General features: G+C 47.0%; 1 protein-coding gene across 1 annotated transcript in view; it reads left to right on the top strand.

Moving 5' to 3' along the window:
* The first annotated feature begins 2,234 nt into the window (after window positions 1–2,234).
* The window catches only part of LAMB1 (laminin subunit beta 1), a 73,716-nt gene continuing 59,704 nt past the window's right edge, over window positions 2,235–16,246 (top strand). The window contains exons 1-5 of the mRNA XM_027123934.1: window positions 2,235–2,330; window positions 2,459–2,581; window positions 3,647–3,822; window positions 6,576–6,711; window positions 9,825–9,898. Of these exons, the coding sequence (XP_026979735.1) occupies window positions 2,545–2,581; window positions 3,647–3,822; window positions 6,576–6,711; window positions 9,825–9,898 (423 nt within the window). The 5' untranslated portion in view covers window positions 2,235–2,330; window positions 2,459–2,544. The remainder of the gene's footprint in view (window positions 2,331–2,458; window positions 2,582–3,646; window positions 3,823–6,575; window positions 6,712–9,824; window positions 9,899–16,246) is intronic.

Below are 16,246 nucleotides of genomic sequence, written 5' to 3'. Positions count from 1 at the left end.
AGAGAAAATGGGGGTGGGGGGGTGGAGTCCTTTGGGAAATTTTTAGAGGGAAGTGTGTCCTGGAAGCCAAGGAAAAGTCTTAAGAAGGGAAGAATCGTGAGGAACACATGCCACAGAATTATCAAATAGGGACACTGTCCATTGCATTTGGCAATTAGAGGGTTGGTGGTCATTACGGAGACCAGTGGTGGAGATGGAAGCCACATTCCAATGGGATGGAGGAGAAACCAGGAGGAAACAAAAGTGAGTGCAGACTATCCTTTTAAGAACCTGGGCTGTGAAGTCAAAGGGAGGAAAGGAGTAGAGGGGTGTGGAGAATAAAGCTTTTTGATTTTTTTTTTTTCCTCTTAACACGGGGGAATCGAGCAGGTTTGTGCGTGTGAGAGTATTGCTCTCAGGAGATGAGATGAGGGCACGCTTTCCAGGGCAGAAGTACAAAAGATAAAGGTGGGAACGGAGACGGACACATTCATAGATGGAGTGGTCAGAATAGATGCATGCAAAAACAAAGAAAAACCAACAAATCTAATTCTTTCAGTAATGGTAAGTTTACCACTGTAGGTGAAGTGTTAAGGCACACGGGACTTTCAGAGAGTGTTGAAGGTGCTTGCCCTCTGGGAAAGGACACTGACCTGCGACAGACAGAACTGCCGAGTAGCAGGGAGGGTTCAGCTGCTGTGAGGGCAGAGGCCAGTTTCCCCCAAAGAGGCAGAACCGAACGCTGCCTGCAATTTGTATGGATGAAAAACTGTAATCAGCTTTGGCCCAGGGTATCGGAAGTTCCACAAAGGGAGAAGACATTTGCTTGTGAATCTTTTTTAAGTTCTGAAGACCCTCCATCACAATATTAAGAGCATCGCAAGGGCACCCGCTCTCTCGGCATTCAGGGCTGCCCAGATAGCACCAAGGATCCTGAGCACCGCGTAGAGGCAAAAATCTCCAGAGGCTGCAGCAGGGCAAGTCTTGATTTGGTGAATAATTAATGTATCACCGAGACGAGACCTAAGGCCTCCCTCCGTGGAAAGGATGTAGATAAACTCACAAAGCAGCTTACTCTATGGTCTAATGATTAAACTTCCCTGGGCCCCTATTTCATTGCAACTAAGTTAAAAGCTGACCAACTGGCCACTTAAACGCTTCTCCCTGGGGTGATTAATTGGGAAACCAAATCTCCTGACTGGACTAACAACTAACTCTACTCCCCTCATTCCAGGGAGCACTTCTGCCCAGAGGACTAAAGAAAGCTCAAGCTCTGATTCCAGCCATTGCTAAGGCAGCAGAATTGGGTTAATTCACAGACGAAGGGGTGGCAGAATCACACCACCAGCCTCTCTTCCCTCTCCAACCCCTAGAAGGGTGAGCGTGTATTTACCCCTTATTTAACCAGACAGGTCACACGCAACGCTGCTGGAGACCCGACGTTAGAGGCTTGCTCGCACGTCTCATCATTTGTACACCATGGAATTCCTGTCTAGAATTTGCGAGGTTGTGCTTTGTGGAGGTTGTGGACAAGTGTGTCTCATGAGAGACTTCCAGCTTCGTGGCTGAGTCGACCCTTTCACGGTAAGATGGGAAAAAAGCGTCACTACAATGAGCGGCGTTCGAGAAGTTACCTGAATTCGAGCCATACGTCTGGATTTAGGTAAAAAGTAGATTGAAAAACAAAAAACAGAATTAGATGGGTAATTCAATGCTGTGGCCACCTGGGTAGCAGGGACTCCAGGCAGGTCCGCAAAGGCAGCGGAGCGAAGAGCACTTTCCTTCGTTCGAATGAAGACATCAGAGGTGGCGCCCAGCCCGGGCTCAGCAATACATGGGGGCTTCCCTGCTTTCTCAGGAGCAAACCTGCCAGGTCGACCCTCTTTCTAAAGGGTTTGACCAGCCCTCCCGGAGCGCTGGGTGCCAGAGTTTATAGCCTTGGGCACCTCTTCATGACTCACTCCTTACAAATGTAAATGCACGAGCCAGTGCGCCCGTAGGTCCCGACCCGCCTCCTCGCGTGCGATCCGAGCACCTCCTGCCCCTGCCCTGCGCACCGCTCAGGACGCGCACCCTGCGGCCGCCCCGCAGCTCTGCGCAGGGAACGTTAAGAGCCACAGCCCCGCCGCGTCCACAGATGCGGCCTTAAAACAAAGGAGGCGCCGGGGGAGGGTTGGACCTGGCTCTCACCCCCTCCCCGCCAAGTCGGGGCCGCCCGCCCCCTCCGCCCCGGCTCCCCGTGTGCGCATGAGCAGAGGCGCCACCCTCGGTTCCTCCCAGGGCGAAACTTTCTAATTCCCTTCTTTGGGCTCCGAGGCTGCCAGGAGCCGGGAGAGCGCTCGCCCCGCCGGGTGAGGAGAACAAAGTGGCGGCGCGATTTTTCCCTCCCCATCCCCCCGCTTCCGTGGGAGCAGCAGGAAATGCGAGGGCCCCTCTCTTCTCCCTGAATATTTGCCTTTTTTTTTCTCCCCCTCTCCAGAAAGGAAGACGGCGGAAAAGAGCCGGCGGCTCGGCGGCCGTGTTCTCCCCTCCTCTGCTGTGTCCCCTCGGCTGCAGGGACTGGCCATGGGGCGGCTCCAGATGTTCGCGTTCAGTTTCTTAGGTAATTCCGAGGAAACGGTGGGGGAAGGGCGTGGGCTTGGACGCGGGGAAAGAATAAACCAAGCTGTTGGTCCCAGTTTCGGGGGAGCCTGGGGGATCGGGAGGGGGCATCGGGAGAGGGGCCCGGTGGAAATTCTGCGCTGGGATTAAACGCCAGCGCCCTGGGTGGTAGCCGGGGACGGTGTGCGAGGATCGCAGGCGACTGCATCGCGGGGGGCTGTGCCAGAGCTCCGGGTGCTCCCGCGGTTGCCTCTCTGGGCTTGGCATCTCCGGCCCTTTCTCGGTGGGTCTCTCCGTCGCTGGGGTCAGGCTTCATGGAGTGGAGGGCTCACCAGGAGCCCATTTTCCGGGAAAGTGCCCCGAGCTGAGCGCAGGCTTCGTCCTGGGAACAGATTGGGGCCATGTGGCTTTAATTAAGCATCGCTGTTTGCCCCCGGATGGCGCCAGAAACAGCTGGACCGGGAGCGTCCCCGGAATGACGAATTGTTGAAGCCAATCCAAAGCCGCAGGGACTGTCCACTGGCCCCTCGCTCGGGAGAGTGGCGTCCCCCGCGAGCCCCACCATCCCCCGGCGCCGGGCGAAGCGCCCGCGTCCTCCGAGCGTGCATGCACACACACTCACGCGCCCGCACGCTCACAGATTTCCGCGCACACACACGCGCTGTCACGCCGAGGATATACAGGCTGCCGCGTGCGCGCGGGTTCACAGACACACACGTGCGCGAGTACGGGTGTGCGGCGTTTGGCCACCTGCCTCCCTGCGCCCAGGTCCAGGCGTGTCGAAGTGCCCGGAGCTGCTTCCCGGGTAGATTAGGGTGGGCGCGAGTGTAGGTGGGTTTCCTGGGAGTGATGCTCTTGTCTGCTGGACAAACTTGACGTCTCTGTTTCTGTCTGAATCCTCCTCTCCGTGTCCTGCCTTCCCGGCCTCTATCATTTCCCCATTGTGTCTCTTTTCTGTGTATCCTGCTTTTTTTCCTGAATCTACTTTCTCCCCGCCCCTGCTTATTCCCTTTGCTGGGGCCCGCTCCCTGCTTGTGCCCTACCCTGTTGCCTGACCCTTCCACAGCCCTGTGCGGAGCCCAAGTGAGTGCTCAAGAACCCGAGTTCAGCTACGGCTGCGCGGAGGGCAGCTGCTACCCGGCCACCGGCGACCTTCTCATCGGCCGAGCCCAGAAGCTCTCGGTGACCTCGACTTGTGGGTTGTACAAACCCGAGCCCTACTGTATCGTCAGCCACCTCCAGGTGAGGGGAGAGATGGCTCCAGGCTCTGCGCGCGCGAGCCTTCTCCAGTCCAGACCGAAGGGGAAGGCCCAGGGGACTCCGCATTCTGCCAGCGATCCAGATAGGAAGCGCCGCAGCCAGGGAGTCCCGGGATTAGGCTGGTAGCTCTCACCCTTTTGCACTGTGGTGGCTCACAGTTTGCACAGTTGCATCCGCCAAACATTTCCTGCTGCGGCCACAGTCAGTGTGGAAAGGCAGGGCTGCAGACAGATCTGGTGGCCCTGCCCCCAAGCCCTGACCTCTAAAAGACCTGGGCGTCTGAAAGACCCGTGTCTTTTTTTTTGTTGATTGGTTTGGTTTGTTTTTTAATCCTTTTCTCTTTGGAAATGTATGTAAAAAGTGGTTTAACCTCTTCTTTTTTATATACTGAGTGGTGATCTTGGCCTTTTCCCAAATCTCTCACTTGGATAAAGAGTATTCCAGCACTGACAGACACCTTGCAAGGTCACTCCCGTCATGGAGAAAAACACTCCAATGTTTTTGTCTCCTCATTTGGTGCTGTTCCCATCTACTTCCATTAGATAGCAGAATCAGATGCTTGCTTTTTCAGAATGCCCTGGTTGCCATGGTACCCGATAGAGGAGGACCAAAATGAAATTTCCGAGTGTTATCTGTTTCTAAAAGTAGACCCAGATCCTAGCTTTCAAAGGTCACGTTTTTTGTTGTTGTTGTTTTGTTTTTTTGGCGGTACACCAGCCTCTCACTGTTGTGGCCTCTCCCATTGCGGAGCGCAGGCTCAGCGGCCATGGCTCACGGCCCCAGCCGCTCCGCGGCATGTGGGATCTTCCCGGACCGGGGCGCGAACCCGTGTACCCTGCATCGGCAGGCGGACTCTCAACCACTGCGCCACCAGGGAAGCCCCAAAGGTCACGTTTTTAATAAAACGTAATTTTAAAAGAAGGCTCAAAGCATAAACCACCCAGAATCAAAATCCCTTTCCTTGATTTTGTAAAGGGAGGCAGGTATCTCTGGGCTCTAAAGCCAGCATAAGGGCTTAATCTCCTGCGCAGGGCAAGTGCGAAGCCACTTGCTCGAAACTTGGTCACTGCACCCACCTGCAGATCTGCCCTTCAGGAGTGGGACAGAATACCGTGTGGATTGCAGGCAGATGCCTTCAAATGGAGTCACATTTACAAAGCGGGAGGAGAGCCCATTCTGGAGACCTGATAAATTAAACCAAAGGAATGTGGTAAAGTGGATTCCACTTACTTGCTTCCAGGTTTATACGGAGATGTCTAGACTGCTTCCTCCTGATTAGAAGGGAGGCTGTAATTAAACTTTTTTTAAGTTCTGGTAATTGTTCTCCAGTATTAGTTTCCTTGGCTACAAGTCACTGAAGGCAGTTGATGTTACCTTTTCTAATATTAGCATGTAAATTTTACCCAAAATATTATGCTAACATTTACCTCCGAGGCCAGGGCATCCTGTAAATGAATCACCAGATCCTGAAACCAGCTTTGACCAGAATGAGAATTGGATTATTTGCCTTAAAAGCAAGTAGAGCCGGACTCTCTGGTTTATGTGATTAGCCCTGAAATTGTGGAGGACTCTTCACAGATATTAGAGCCTAAAGAAAGGCACTGGGTGTGTACTTCTCTCAGACGTTGAACAGGTGAAAAATTGAGGCAGGAAGCGTAAGTATTTTGTCCAGGGTCCCATTGTATTCCTGACTTCTAGTTGGTACATCTTGCCAGTCTCTAAATCCTTTTGGGAGGAGGGTGATAAGTAATAGCTTGCTAAATAAATACAAACATAAAAAGTACAGTCAGTTGATACTGTCCTTAGAAGGTTACCACCCTTGCTTAAATGTTGTTTGTAAGATGTGTGTGGGTCTCTATAGATTTCCATCTCAGTGTCACTTTCAGACCTAAGAGTAATAAGCATTTCAGAAAATCTTAGAGAGCAAAGCCTTATGTGGAAAAGGGAACTTTAAGTGATGCTGTTTATAATTCACAGTGATGCAGTGCAATGAGGGCTCTTTTGGCTGTGACCCCCATTTTAGGGAAAAGGAAAGTGAGGAGAGAAGTTCAAAGCTACTCTAAAACCTAAAGTATATTTTTAGTTCGGGTCCAATTTGGCATTCTTTGAATTGGTCCCAGTTTTCAGTGCTCCCAACATGAGAGTCTGGTGTCCTCTTCGTGGATATTCTGAGCAGTTTGTTGGCTAGCCTGCTCGCTGCCACTGCGAATTCACTGCTGGGTCAGAGGAGAAGCTAAGAAATCTTTATCTGTAGTTCCCAAAGCTGCTTACATACGTCTGCCTAATAACTGGTGTCTGCTTTATATAGGTTTTTGAAAATCAGGCCAATTGAACTGTTCTCTTTTTATTTTCAGTTTCCTTTATGTCAGCAAAAATTCTCTAAAAGCTCCTCTGCAGTTTGCTTCAAGAGTAAACTTCTCCAGTTATTCACTGAGATTAAGACTTAAGCCTAGAACTTTCATTTTGATTAAATTAATAGCTTGTGGAAACAATGCCGCCTTCTACTTTTGACCTTGAAGTTGCAAGAGAAGAGGAAAATTTCAGGAGTATTTCATACTCAGTTAAGTTAAAATGTGAAAGACGTATGACAGGTCATTTAAGTAATTTTGGCACATGCACTTTTCTTGAAGCAAGTAGGTTGGGTTTTTGTATTGTGGGCTTGATTTTGGTGTGTGTGTGTGTGTGTGTGCACGCGCGATTGCTTCCTAGACTCATAGAACTGACTTTGCTTTCAGGAGGACAAAAAATGCTTCATATGCAATTCACAAGATCCTTATCATGAAACCCTGAACCCTGACAGTCATCTCATTGAAAATGTGGTCACGACATTTGCTCCAAACCGTCTTAAGATCTGGTGGCAATCCGAAAATGGTATGTGGTTGGTATGGGGATAAGTTCCAAAGAGTGTGATGGGTCACCTGGAAGGGGTTTACGGGCTACTGGGTGTTTGTAATTACGATTGGTTTCTCTATCCTGGAATTATGGCCTTTGACAGATTTACTGCCTGAAGCACTAACTTCTCTTGGTAAAATCCGATCTTTCTTCCTGAAGTATGCACTTCCTATAAGAAAGAGGTCTTTCATGCGAGACCAAAGGAGTATTTCATAGTCTTCATACTGAGGGGGCCTTGGGGAGCGTGGGCATGGGCCGGGGGCAGTCTGGGGAGGGCGTGGGAAGGCCCTGCATCATCTCAGGCCCTTATTCCTCCACAAAACAGCATCTTTCATTTTCATCAACCCCAAAGGAAAGGGCAGAATCAACGCCCACCATCTTCTTTCCATCTAGAGAACATTTAATCATAGTACTCTGAGTATACATTAGATGTAGTTTTTCAGACTCAACATGGATAATGACCCCAAGTCAGCTTTTCCAGTGAGTGTGTGAATCCCACCGTTTTTCCTTTCTTTGCCTCTTGGGTTTTGGTTTAATAAATTCATCAAATATGATACTGTTGCGGTACAACTAAGCCCAAATTAGTTCTGCATTTGTTTCAAACTTGAATTCTGAAATTTGAGGATTAAAGGTAGAGTTAATGTGTTTGTCATTAACAATGTTACCATTAGATCTTTTGTTTTTGATTATTTTTGTCTGCGTTGGGTCTATGTCGGTGCGCGTGACCTTTCTCTAGTTGCAACGAGCAGGGGTTACTCTTCATTGCGGTGTGCAGGCTTCTCATTGCGGTGGCTTCTCTTTTTGTGGAGCACGGGTTCTAGGCGTGCGGGCCTCAGTACTTGCGGCATGTGGGCTCAGTAGTTGTGGCTCGAGGGCTCAGTAGTTGTGGCTCGAGGGCTCTAGAGCGCAGGCTCAGTAGTTGTGGCACACGGGCTTAGTTGCTCCACGGCATGTGGGATCTTCCCAGGCCAGGGATCGAACCCATGTCCTCTGCATTTGCAGGCGGATTCTTAACCACTGCGCCACCAGGGAAGTCCCGACCACTAGATCTTTTTTACAAAACATTTATGAGAAAGGACTCTCAAAGAAGTGAATTTAAGCCTGGGCAGAGAAAGCCTGGGACTTCTGAAACCACATAGAGCTTATGACAAATGTGGGATGTTTCTGACTGTCCACGTTTTTCCGGTGAGACCGAAAGACAATTAGAAGAAGGATGCCTCAACATCAGTATCAAGTTGATAGACAGTAAAATAGTTCATCACATGCTATTGTTCTAGAGGAGGGTTTTTCTTGGTTACATCAGGACTTAATCAGTCTCTACAACGTTGAGTTTGTGGGACAAAAGAGGCCAAATGCCAGAAAGAAGCGATTTTCAAATAGAGGGGTTTGAGGGCGCTGTCACTCTGTCACAAGAGATCAGATGAGATTAGATGGATGGAACTTAGTTTTAGAAAGTCAGACTGAATGTTACTGTCCCCTCTCATCTCTCTGCTGTCTGATAGGTCACAAGTGAAGACTTTGTTTAGGAATGTGATTTTATCTATTTATGTTTTGTCCAAGATGAGCTTTACGTGATGTGACGTGTTAAATTATCAGTGCTCAGGCCCAGAAACAGTCTTGGAATGTGCACCTACTTTTAACTTACCCTCATGATGCTTTACTACTAGGTCCGACAGAAATCAAGTACACCATAGAAGAATGATCTCATTTCTTTTCTCCGTGGATTTTTCTTCCCATATTTAAAAAAAAACAAAAACAAAAAAAAACCTGCAGTGCTTTATCAGGTTAGGAATCTAAAATGGAATGCGCTTTTCAAGCCCACATTGCCGGATATGTTCTTATGTTACAGAACTGGTCCTAGTCTTTCTTGTACTTTATGCTATTTCGTTATCTCTTCATTTTAAACAAATAGTGCAGGTTTTTAAAAGCCTGGGAAAGGAGAGACAGATAGTTGCTTAGCTAACCTTGTCGTGGAGAGTAGGTTTGTAGTACAGTTTCTTTCTAATAAGTTAGATAAGGTTAGTTAGCACGGCTATGTTTTTCTTTAACATTCCAACTAACTCATATCCGTTCCAGTGACCACTTCCCCCCCCCACCCCCATCCCCAATTGACTTGGCAGTTGTCCAGTGGGAGAGTTTATTTCAAAAGTCCTACTGATTTCCCGAAAATACACCAGCCTGTGACATCATTCATCCCGACACATTCCTGTCTTCCTGCATTTAAGACTTCTTTTGCTTCAGAAGATGGACCCCCAAAAGCTCTCTCAAGCACAGGAAATGTGGAAAGGTCTCCTTCGCTAAACAGGCAGGCTTGAGGGCCCAAGGGATTGGGGAGGAGGTGCTTTCCATCCCTGGAATTCCAGTGGATTGACCCCCAGGGCAGAGTGCAGAGGCTCATTTGTTTGTTCAGGCTTTCCCCTGAAAGGGAAGATGTTAGTATTTGTTCTGGGCCAGTTTATTTATTTGACCCATTCTTTGTCTCTTTGGCATTGTTTCTCAGTTGTGGAAATGCACCCAAAGGCTTCTCCATCAGGGATAGGTTTTTCTAAATTGGAGCGAAACTCACAAAACGTGGTGGACTCTTATTTGTTTTCTTTGCTGCTGCACAGAACAAAAGGAATATGTTTGTGTCGACTGGAAGAGGATTGTGTTCCTGGGCTTCAGACAGCAAAGCTGAACCCCTACTGTGCACAGGAAGTGCCCCCTCTTGTTTCGCCTTTGAGAAAGTCCCTTGGCTAAGTGGGTTGGGAAGACTTTTCATTTTTTTCCTAAGCAAAAGATGTCTTTCTTGACAGCAACTAAAGGCTGTCATTCTGACATTCTGCCAGATGTCTTGTTCCAGGGAATACATTCAATACGTTGAACTCCAGAATGATTGATGAACAACTGAAGAATCATTCTGAGATGTGCGCCGTCACCTGAATCAAGCCAGGGTTTTATCATTATTTATCTTACCTTCAGCTTAAGATGCACCGCAGAGAGAACTCCTATGCGGAGCCTAAGGATACTTGAAGAGAATGGTCTCAGTTGTTCACAGATGTTCCCGTTTACCTTGCTGTTTCCTTTTGTCTTTTCAAAACAATCTCCTATAGGCGTGGAAAATGTAACCATCCAACTGGATTTGGAAGCGGAATTCCATTTCACTCATCTCATCATGACCTTCAAGGTAAGGTCTAACTTTCTCACAAATTCCCCTTTCAAAATGGATGGCTGTTGCGGCTTGGCCTCAGTGGGAACCTAAACATGATTATTGCTATAAATTGGGATAATTGAACAGCTTTTCAACATGGGCATGAAACACTAGGCATAACAGATACTCTCTCTTCATGGCAGTAAGTAGAGAGAGCCACTGTTCTAAGATGATTCGACTGTAAACTTTTAATTAGATATCTGTTTATTTCCCCATGGAGACAGGCAGCTTTGACCTGCTCCCAAATCATAGTAAGACATCTGGAGAGTCAGTCCCTGCTCCCTTGGGTTGATGTTTTAATGCTGACTTTGGTAACTGAAAAGGAAGTGTATTATCTTTAGTTTTCAAGGTTTTGCAAAATATGTGGGAACGGTTTTTGAGTTCCTTAAGAAATGTGCTTGCCTTCTTCAACGTGGATTTTTCCCATCCTTTTTCTTTGAGAGATGTAAAATGACTCCAGGACTAGGGAATGTCTGTGTACAAAGTCCCTTTGTTTCTTCTTAAGCAGCTGCCTGGAAATGACAGGCTTCACATGGCTTAAAGTACATGTTGGTGCACACAAAACCTATAATTTACTTATTGCTTCTCAGATTAAAATCACTTTTGAATCGTTTTCAGTTGGGGGCCTTATCTACACCTTCTCAGGTTTGGAAAAGGTGCCAGGGGTAGGTTTACAGTGTGGGCGGGTAGCCATGAAAGTCTTGCTTGTGTCCTCTGCCTAAGCCTGGGCGGCCAAGGGCCAGGGGTGGGCGTGGAAGTCACAGCGTGACTAGAAGGGATGCTGGGCTGCTGGTCCCCAGGCCTGAGCTCTTCATCCCCTTGCTCCTCCACGGGAACCTGCTGTTGCTGGTTGGGGTGGGCGGGGGGAAGGTTTACACGGTGGCACCTGGTCCCGCGAGGGATTAGGGAGGACTTTTCCTAAACCACGCCTTGTCCCTTCATTGGCCACGTGCTCAACCTGGCAGTTAGAAGTGAGACTCAGCTTCGGATGTTGCCTTCACGTTATGGGACACCTAAAAATACTCAAAATCGTCTTTATGAATGTTTATGGTCCTATCTTTTACTTTGTTCGTTTTCTCCATTTAAAAGGTAAAACGACCTTTTATGGGTATTTCGTTTATATTCAAAAGTCTGGTGGGCACATATCCTGTAGTTGAATAGTCATTCAAGTGAGTCCAATGGGCCAAAGATGAAATTCTGTGCGGAAGTGCTGAAAGTCAAACAGAGGAGGTGGTGATTAAACTGAGACCTAAAGAATGGGTACAAGTTGGCACAACTCATCCTTTGGGCCCCTAGTTCACGTGTGAAAAGCAACATCTACAGGATTGTACAGATTTGGGTGTGACTCCCCATTCTGTCCCTTACTGGCATGTGTGGCCAGAGCTTCTCCTTCCTCTTTGGTAAAATGGGAAGAAAAATAACGCCTGCATTATAGGGATGATCTTACCACCCTGGCATATAGTGGGAGCCTGAATGCTTTTATATATGCTGATGCTTGGCATGTAGTAATTGCTTTACAAATACGGCCTAAATAAGTGGATAAATGAATTCAGTCATCTTCTGTTTGTAAGAAACTGCCTTAGATTTTAAAGATAGCATGTTCCTGCTCTGCGCTGTCCGGAAGCTCCAGTCTTCTAGGGGAGAAATACGTACTTGCAAATAACTTACAATACAAGGTAGGATGTGCTCACTGCTATAGCAGAAGTTCGGATAAAGTACGTGGGCAGGGAGGAGGGTGAGATTCATTTTTGCCTGGGATAAAGGAGAAAGCTTTACGAAGAGGGGACTGAGATTGCACTTGACCTGGGCCAGGAAGAGTGAGCATGACTTTAGGGAGAGCAGGTAGAAGAAAAACCCTTCTTGGCAGTGTGAGAGCAAAGCTCTAGTGGTGGGACAGTTCGGGCAGAGTTTGTTCAACACGTACTATGTAGATGTACCTTGAACTTGGGCTAGTGAAGGGAGGAGTGGGAAGTAAGGTTACAGCCAGAAGGACTTTGCTTCCTTGCTGAGGGGTGTGAACTTTATAGAAAATGGGGAGCCATCAACAGGAAATGAGACCTGCGTTTCAGGAAGGGAGCCAAGAGGAAATACAGAGGAGGGCCTGGGGCATGGAGATGAGAGGGCACAGAGGCAGGGGGCTCTCAAGGTCAGCGGTAAGGGGGAGCTGGAACTGACTTAGGCAGGGGTGGTGTTAATGCAAAGGCTGCCTGTGGCTGTCAAGTAGGAGGAAGCCTCCTGCTGCAACCCGGAGTCCTGACAGTGTGACTTGGAGAGCTTTTCCCAGTCCCACGTCGCCCCTTGCTACCCTCTCTGCTACCCTCTGCTACTGTTGCCTTGGAGAGTCATTGCCGAGAGGAGAGCCCTTGTTTTCTAAGGGAGTCAGTCGGACCCTTTAGAATCAAAGACTCAGCCATGAATTGGAGAAGGAGCAGAAGCAGACAGCAGAAGGCAGGGATGAATCAAAAATTACTGAGATGTCCAAGCTGGGGAACTAGGAGGGTGGTGATACCATTGAGTGGTGAGGACAGGTAGGGGTCGAGGATGAAGAGTGTGATTATTCCTTTTTTTTAAAATTTATTTTATTGAAGTATAGTTGGTTTACAATGTTCTGTTAAGTTCTGCTGTATAGCAAAGTGATTCCATTATGAAAACGAAATGTATATATGTATTCTTTTCCATTATGGTTTATCACAGGATATTGAATATACTTCCCTGTGCTATACAGTAGGACCTTGTTGTTTATCCGTTCTGTATATAATAGTTTGCATCTACTAATCCCAAACTCGCAGTCCATCCCAACCCCCTCCCCCTTGGCAGTCACAAGTCTGTTCTCTACGTCTGTGAGTCTGTTTCATAGATATAAGTTCATTTGAGTCATATTTTAGATTCCACATAATAGGTGATAGTATATGGTATTTGTCTTTCTGTTTCTGACTTAGTGTGATAATCTCTAGGTCCATCTGTGCTGTTGCAAATGGCATTATTTCATTCATTTTTATGGCTGAGTAGTATTCCATTGTGTATATATACCACATCTTCTTTATCCATTCATTTGTTGATGGACGTTGAGGTTGCTTCCACGTCTTGGCTTTTGTGAATAGTGCTGTTATGAACACAGGGGTGCGTGTATCTTTGAATTATAGTTTTGTCTGGGTGTATGCCCAGGAGTGGGATTGCTGGATCATTGAGAGTGTGTTTGTTCTAACTCGTGTTTGCGTGGACATGGCTGTTTACTAAGTGGATTGGATTTTCTTAGGGTAGCAAAACCAGTTAGCATATCCACAGTCTGTTTTCGTTCATAGCCAAAGGTTTCCAAACTCACAGCCCTTTTGTTTAGTATAAATTCAGAGGCAGCTATGCAGCAGTGTGAGGCCTGAGAAGGTCAGTGACTCAGCAATGAACATGGAAAGGCTTCCCTTCTGTAGGTAAAATGTGTTGTCCCAGTTTCCAGCAGTTTCCTAACTTCACAGAAAATTGGATAACTCGTCAATGGCCTTTTGGGACTCAGAAGGTTCCAGAAGGGAGAGAGAAGGAAGCATAACCAGGACTGGCTATAAGGCTTTTCCTCTCTGCTGTCTTGTGCCACAGAGACATCAGGCTAGTCTCTCTCCAAAGTGTTGCCACCCACGAGGCAGGTCCCCTGGGGAGTTTGCCTTGGTTCAGTTATTGGGTTTTTCCCCCCTTTGTTTAAAATTTTTAGTCTAATACTCTCTTGGGTTTAATAAAGTATCATTTTCTCATATTTCTGAATAGGTTAAAAAAAAAAAAACCTGAGCAACTAGTAAATGTATAAGTCAAGGAATCTGTCGAAATGTGGCTTTCCATTTCCTTACCCTTGTCTCCTTTTATCCGTGAGAAATACCATCAGGATTATGAAGGATGGTGCAAGGAGAGCTGGGCAGGTACTAGTTTTCACCCTTAGTTGTCACCCAGATTTCTGTCAAGCATTTGTTTTATTTTTTTTTTATGGTCCTGTTCAAGTTCTTGTATTGGTCGTCTTGGCCCCCAACATTTACTCTCTTTAAAAAATCTTTAAATTTTTATTTATTTATTTATTTATTTTTGCGGTACGCGGGCCTCTCACTGCTGCGGCCTCTCCCGCCGCGGAGCACAGGCTCCGGACGCGCAGGCTCAGCGGCCATGGCTCACGGCCCCAGCCGCTCCACGTGATGTGGGATCTTCCCGGACCGGGGCACGAACCCGTGTCCCCTGCATCGACAGGCGGACTCTCAACCACTGCGCCACCAGGGAAGCCCTATTTTTATGTATTTTTAAAGGTTACTTTCCATTTACAGTTATTAGAAAATATTGGCCATACTCCCTGTGTTGTACAACACAAAACATCCTGGAGCCTGTCTTCTACTGAGTAGCTTGTGCCTCCCACTTCCCCACCCCTCCATCGCCCCTCCCCCGCCCCCCACTGGTAACCACTAGTTTGTTCTCTGTATCTGTGAGTCAAGCACTGGTTTGAATTCAGAAGTGAGTGTCTCTGTTGAGCTTCCGTTTGCTGAGTTGCCTTAACTTTCTTGATCTTCCTCCATCGTCATCTGACTGCCACTTCCCGAAAGGCACTTATCCTGTTCATCACTGTTGAAGCTTTTGCCTATTTTTAGTGCTCATTCTGCTTCATCTCTTTTTCCCCATTGCCCCTGTTCACCACACCCTCCTAAAGCTCCATCCTGCCTCAGTTTCCAGAATTCTTGTCTTTTTCCTCCTTCCTCTCTGACATCCATTTTTCAGGCTTCTATTACACCATTAGCCAGTGAGGCAGAAAAGATCTTCATTCAGCCTGGATTTGAAAGGTCTTCGTTCAATCTGGACTGAAATCTCTCTGCCAATACCTGGCGAGTTAACTAATGTCCCTGAGCCTCGATTTCCTCATCTGTTGGACAGATGTGTTGTTAAGGTATATTAGTTTGCCAGGGCTGCCATAACACAGTAGCACAGACTGGGTGGCTTGAACAACAGAAATGTATTTTCTAGGGTTCTCAAGGGACAAAGTTTGAGATCAAGGTGTCGGCAGAGTTGGTTTCTTCTGTGGCCTCTTTCTCTCCTTGACTTTTAGATGACTGTCTTCACCTGGTCTTCTGTCTGGACCTGTCTGTCCTGATGTCGTCTTCTCAGAAGGACACCAGTCTTATGTGATTAGGGTCCACTCCAGTGGCCTCACTTTACTTTAATTACCCTTTTAAAGACCCTATCTCCAAATACAGTTATAGTCTGAGGTACTAGGGATTAGGTCTTGAACATCAGAATTTGGGAAGGACACAGTTCAGCCCGTAATGAAAGGTTAAATGAAATAATGTGATTAAAGTTCCCAGCACCCCTCTCTTGTCTTCTGTTAGCGCTTTGTTGATGTTGGAGCACTGACTTGGCTCTCTTTTATCTTGTCCTTTTCTTTTTGAGAGGAAATTAAATATTTGGAGGTTTCAAATTATGTATACAGTGCCTCCCAAATCCATGTTTCAAGTTCCATTTTCATAGCTGAGTCCAAGACCACTGTTTCCAGTTGTCCAGTGGGCGTCTCGATTTTGTGACCTTGCATGTAACTAGACCCAAACTACATGCCTTTGCTTCTCTTCTGTATGTTTGTTAGTAGTAGTACACACGCCCACCTACCTAAGCTCAGGGGTTCCTGTTTCTTTCTTCTCCCTCCCTTTCCACTGGAATCAAACTGATCACCAAGTGCAATTCAGCATATTTTACTTCCAGTAAATTTTCAGAGCAGTCAATCCCATCCCTTTATCGCAGTCCACACTGTAATGCTTGAGTTAAGACCTTCATCTTTTTTCTGTTCACTTGGTTCCCTTGTCTCTTGTTTTGTCCATGTCCAGTAACTGCCGGAGTTGTTTTTCTGAAGTGTAATCTAAGCATTTCATTCTGTTCACTTAAATGTTTCAGTATTCCCCTTCATTGCATAAAGATAAACCCCTTAGCATGGCAACAAACTCCTTCCCAACCAACCCCTCCTGCCACCTGTAACCATCTCTACCCACTGTCTGGAAAACACCCAGTTACCGTTTTCAGATAAGTTTGATGCCATCTTCTCTCTGAAGCATTCCCTAGTTGTGTGTGTGTGTGTATGCGTGTGTGTGCGCGCATGCTAAAATATATGTAGCACAGAATTTGCTTTTTTAACGATTTTTAAATGTGCAGTTCTGATGGCCGTAGGTATATTCACAATGTTGTGTGACCAACACCACTGTCTGCAGCACTTTTTCATCACCCCAGGTAGACACCCTGTACCCATTAAGCAATAGCTCCTCATCACTCCCTCTTCCCAGCCCCTCTTTTTTTTTTTTTTTTTTTTTTTTTTTTTTTTTT

This window comes from Aethalodelphis obliquidens, unplaced genomic scaffold (genome assembly GCF_003676395.1).
Source record: "Aethalodelphis obliquidens isolate GAN/ISIS:26980383/991018 unplaced genomic scaffold, ASM367639v1 scaffold27, whole genome shotgun sequence".
Lineage (NCBI taxonomy): Eukaryota > Metazoa > Chordata > Mammalia > Artiodactyla > Delphinidae > Aethalodelphis > Aethalodelphis obliquidens.
This window is presented reverse-complemented; position numbering and strand designations above follow the sequence as displayed.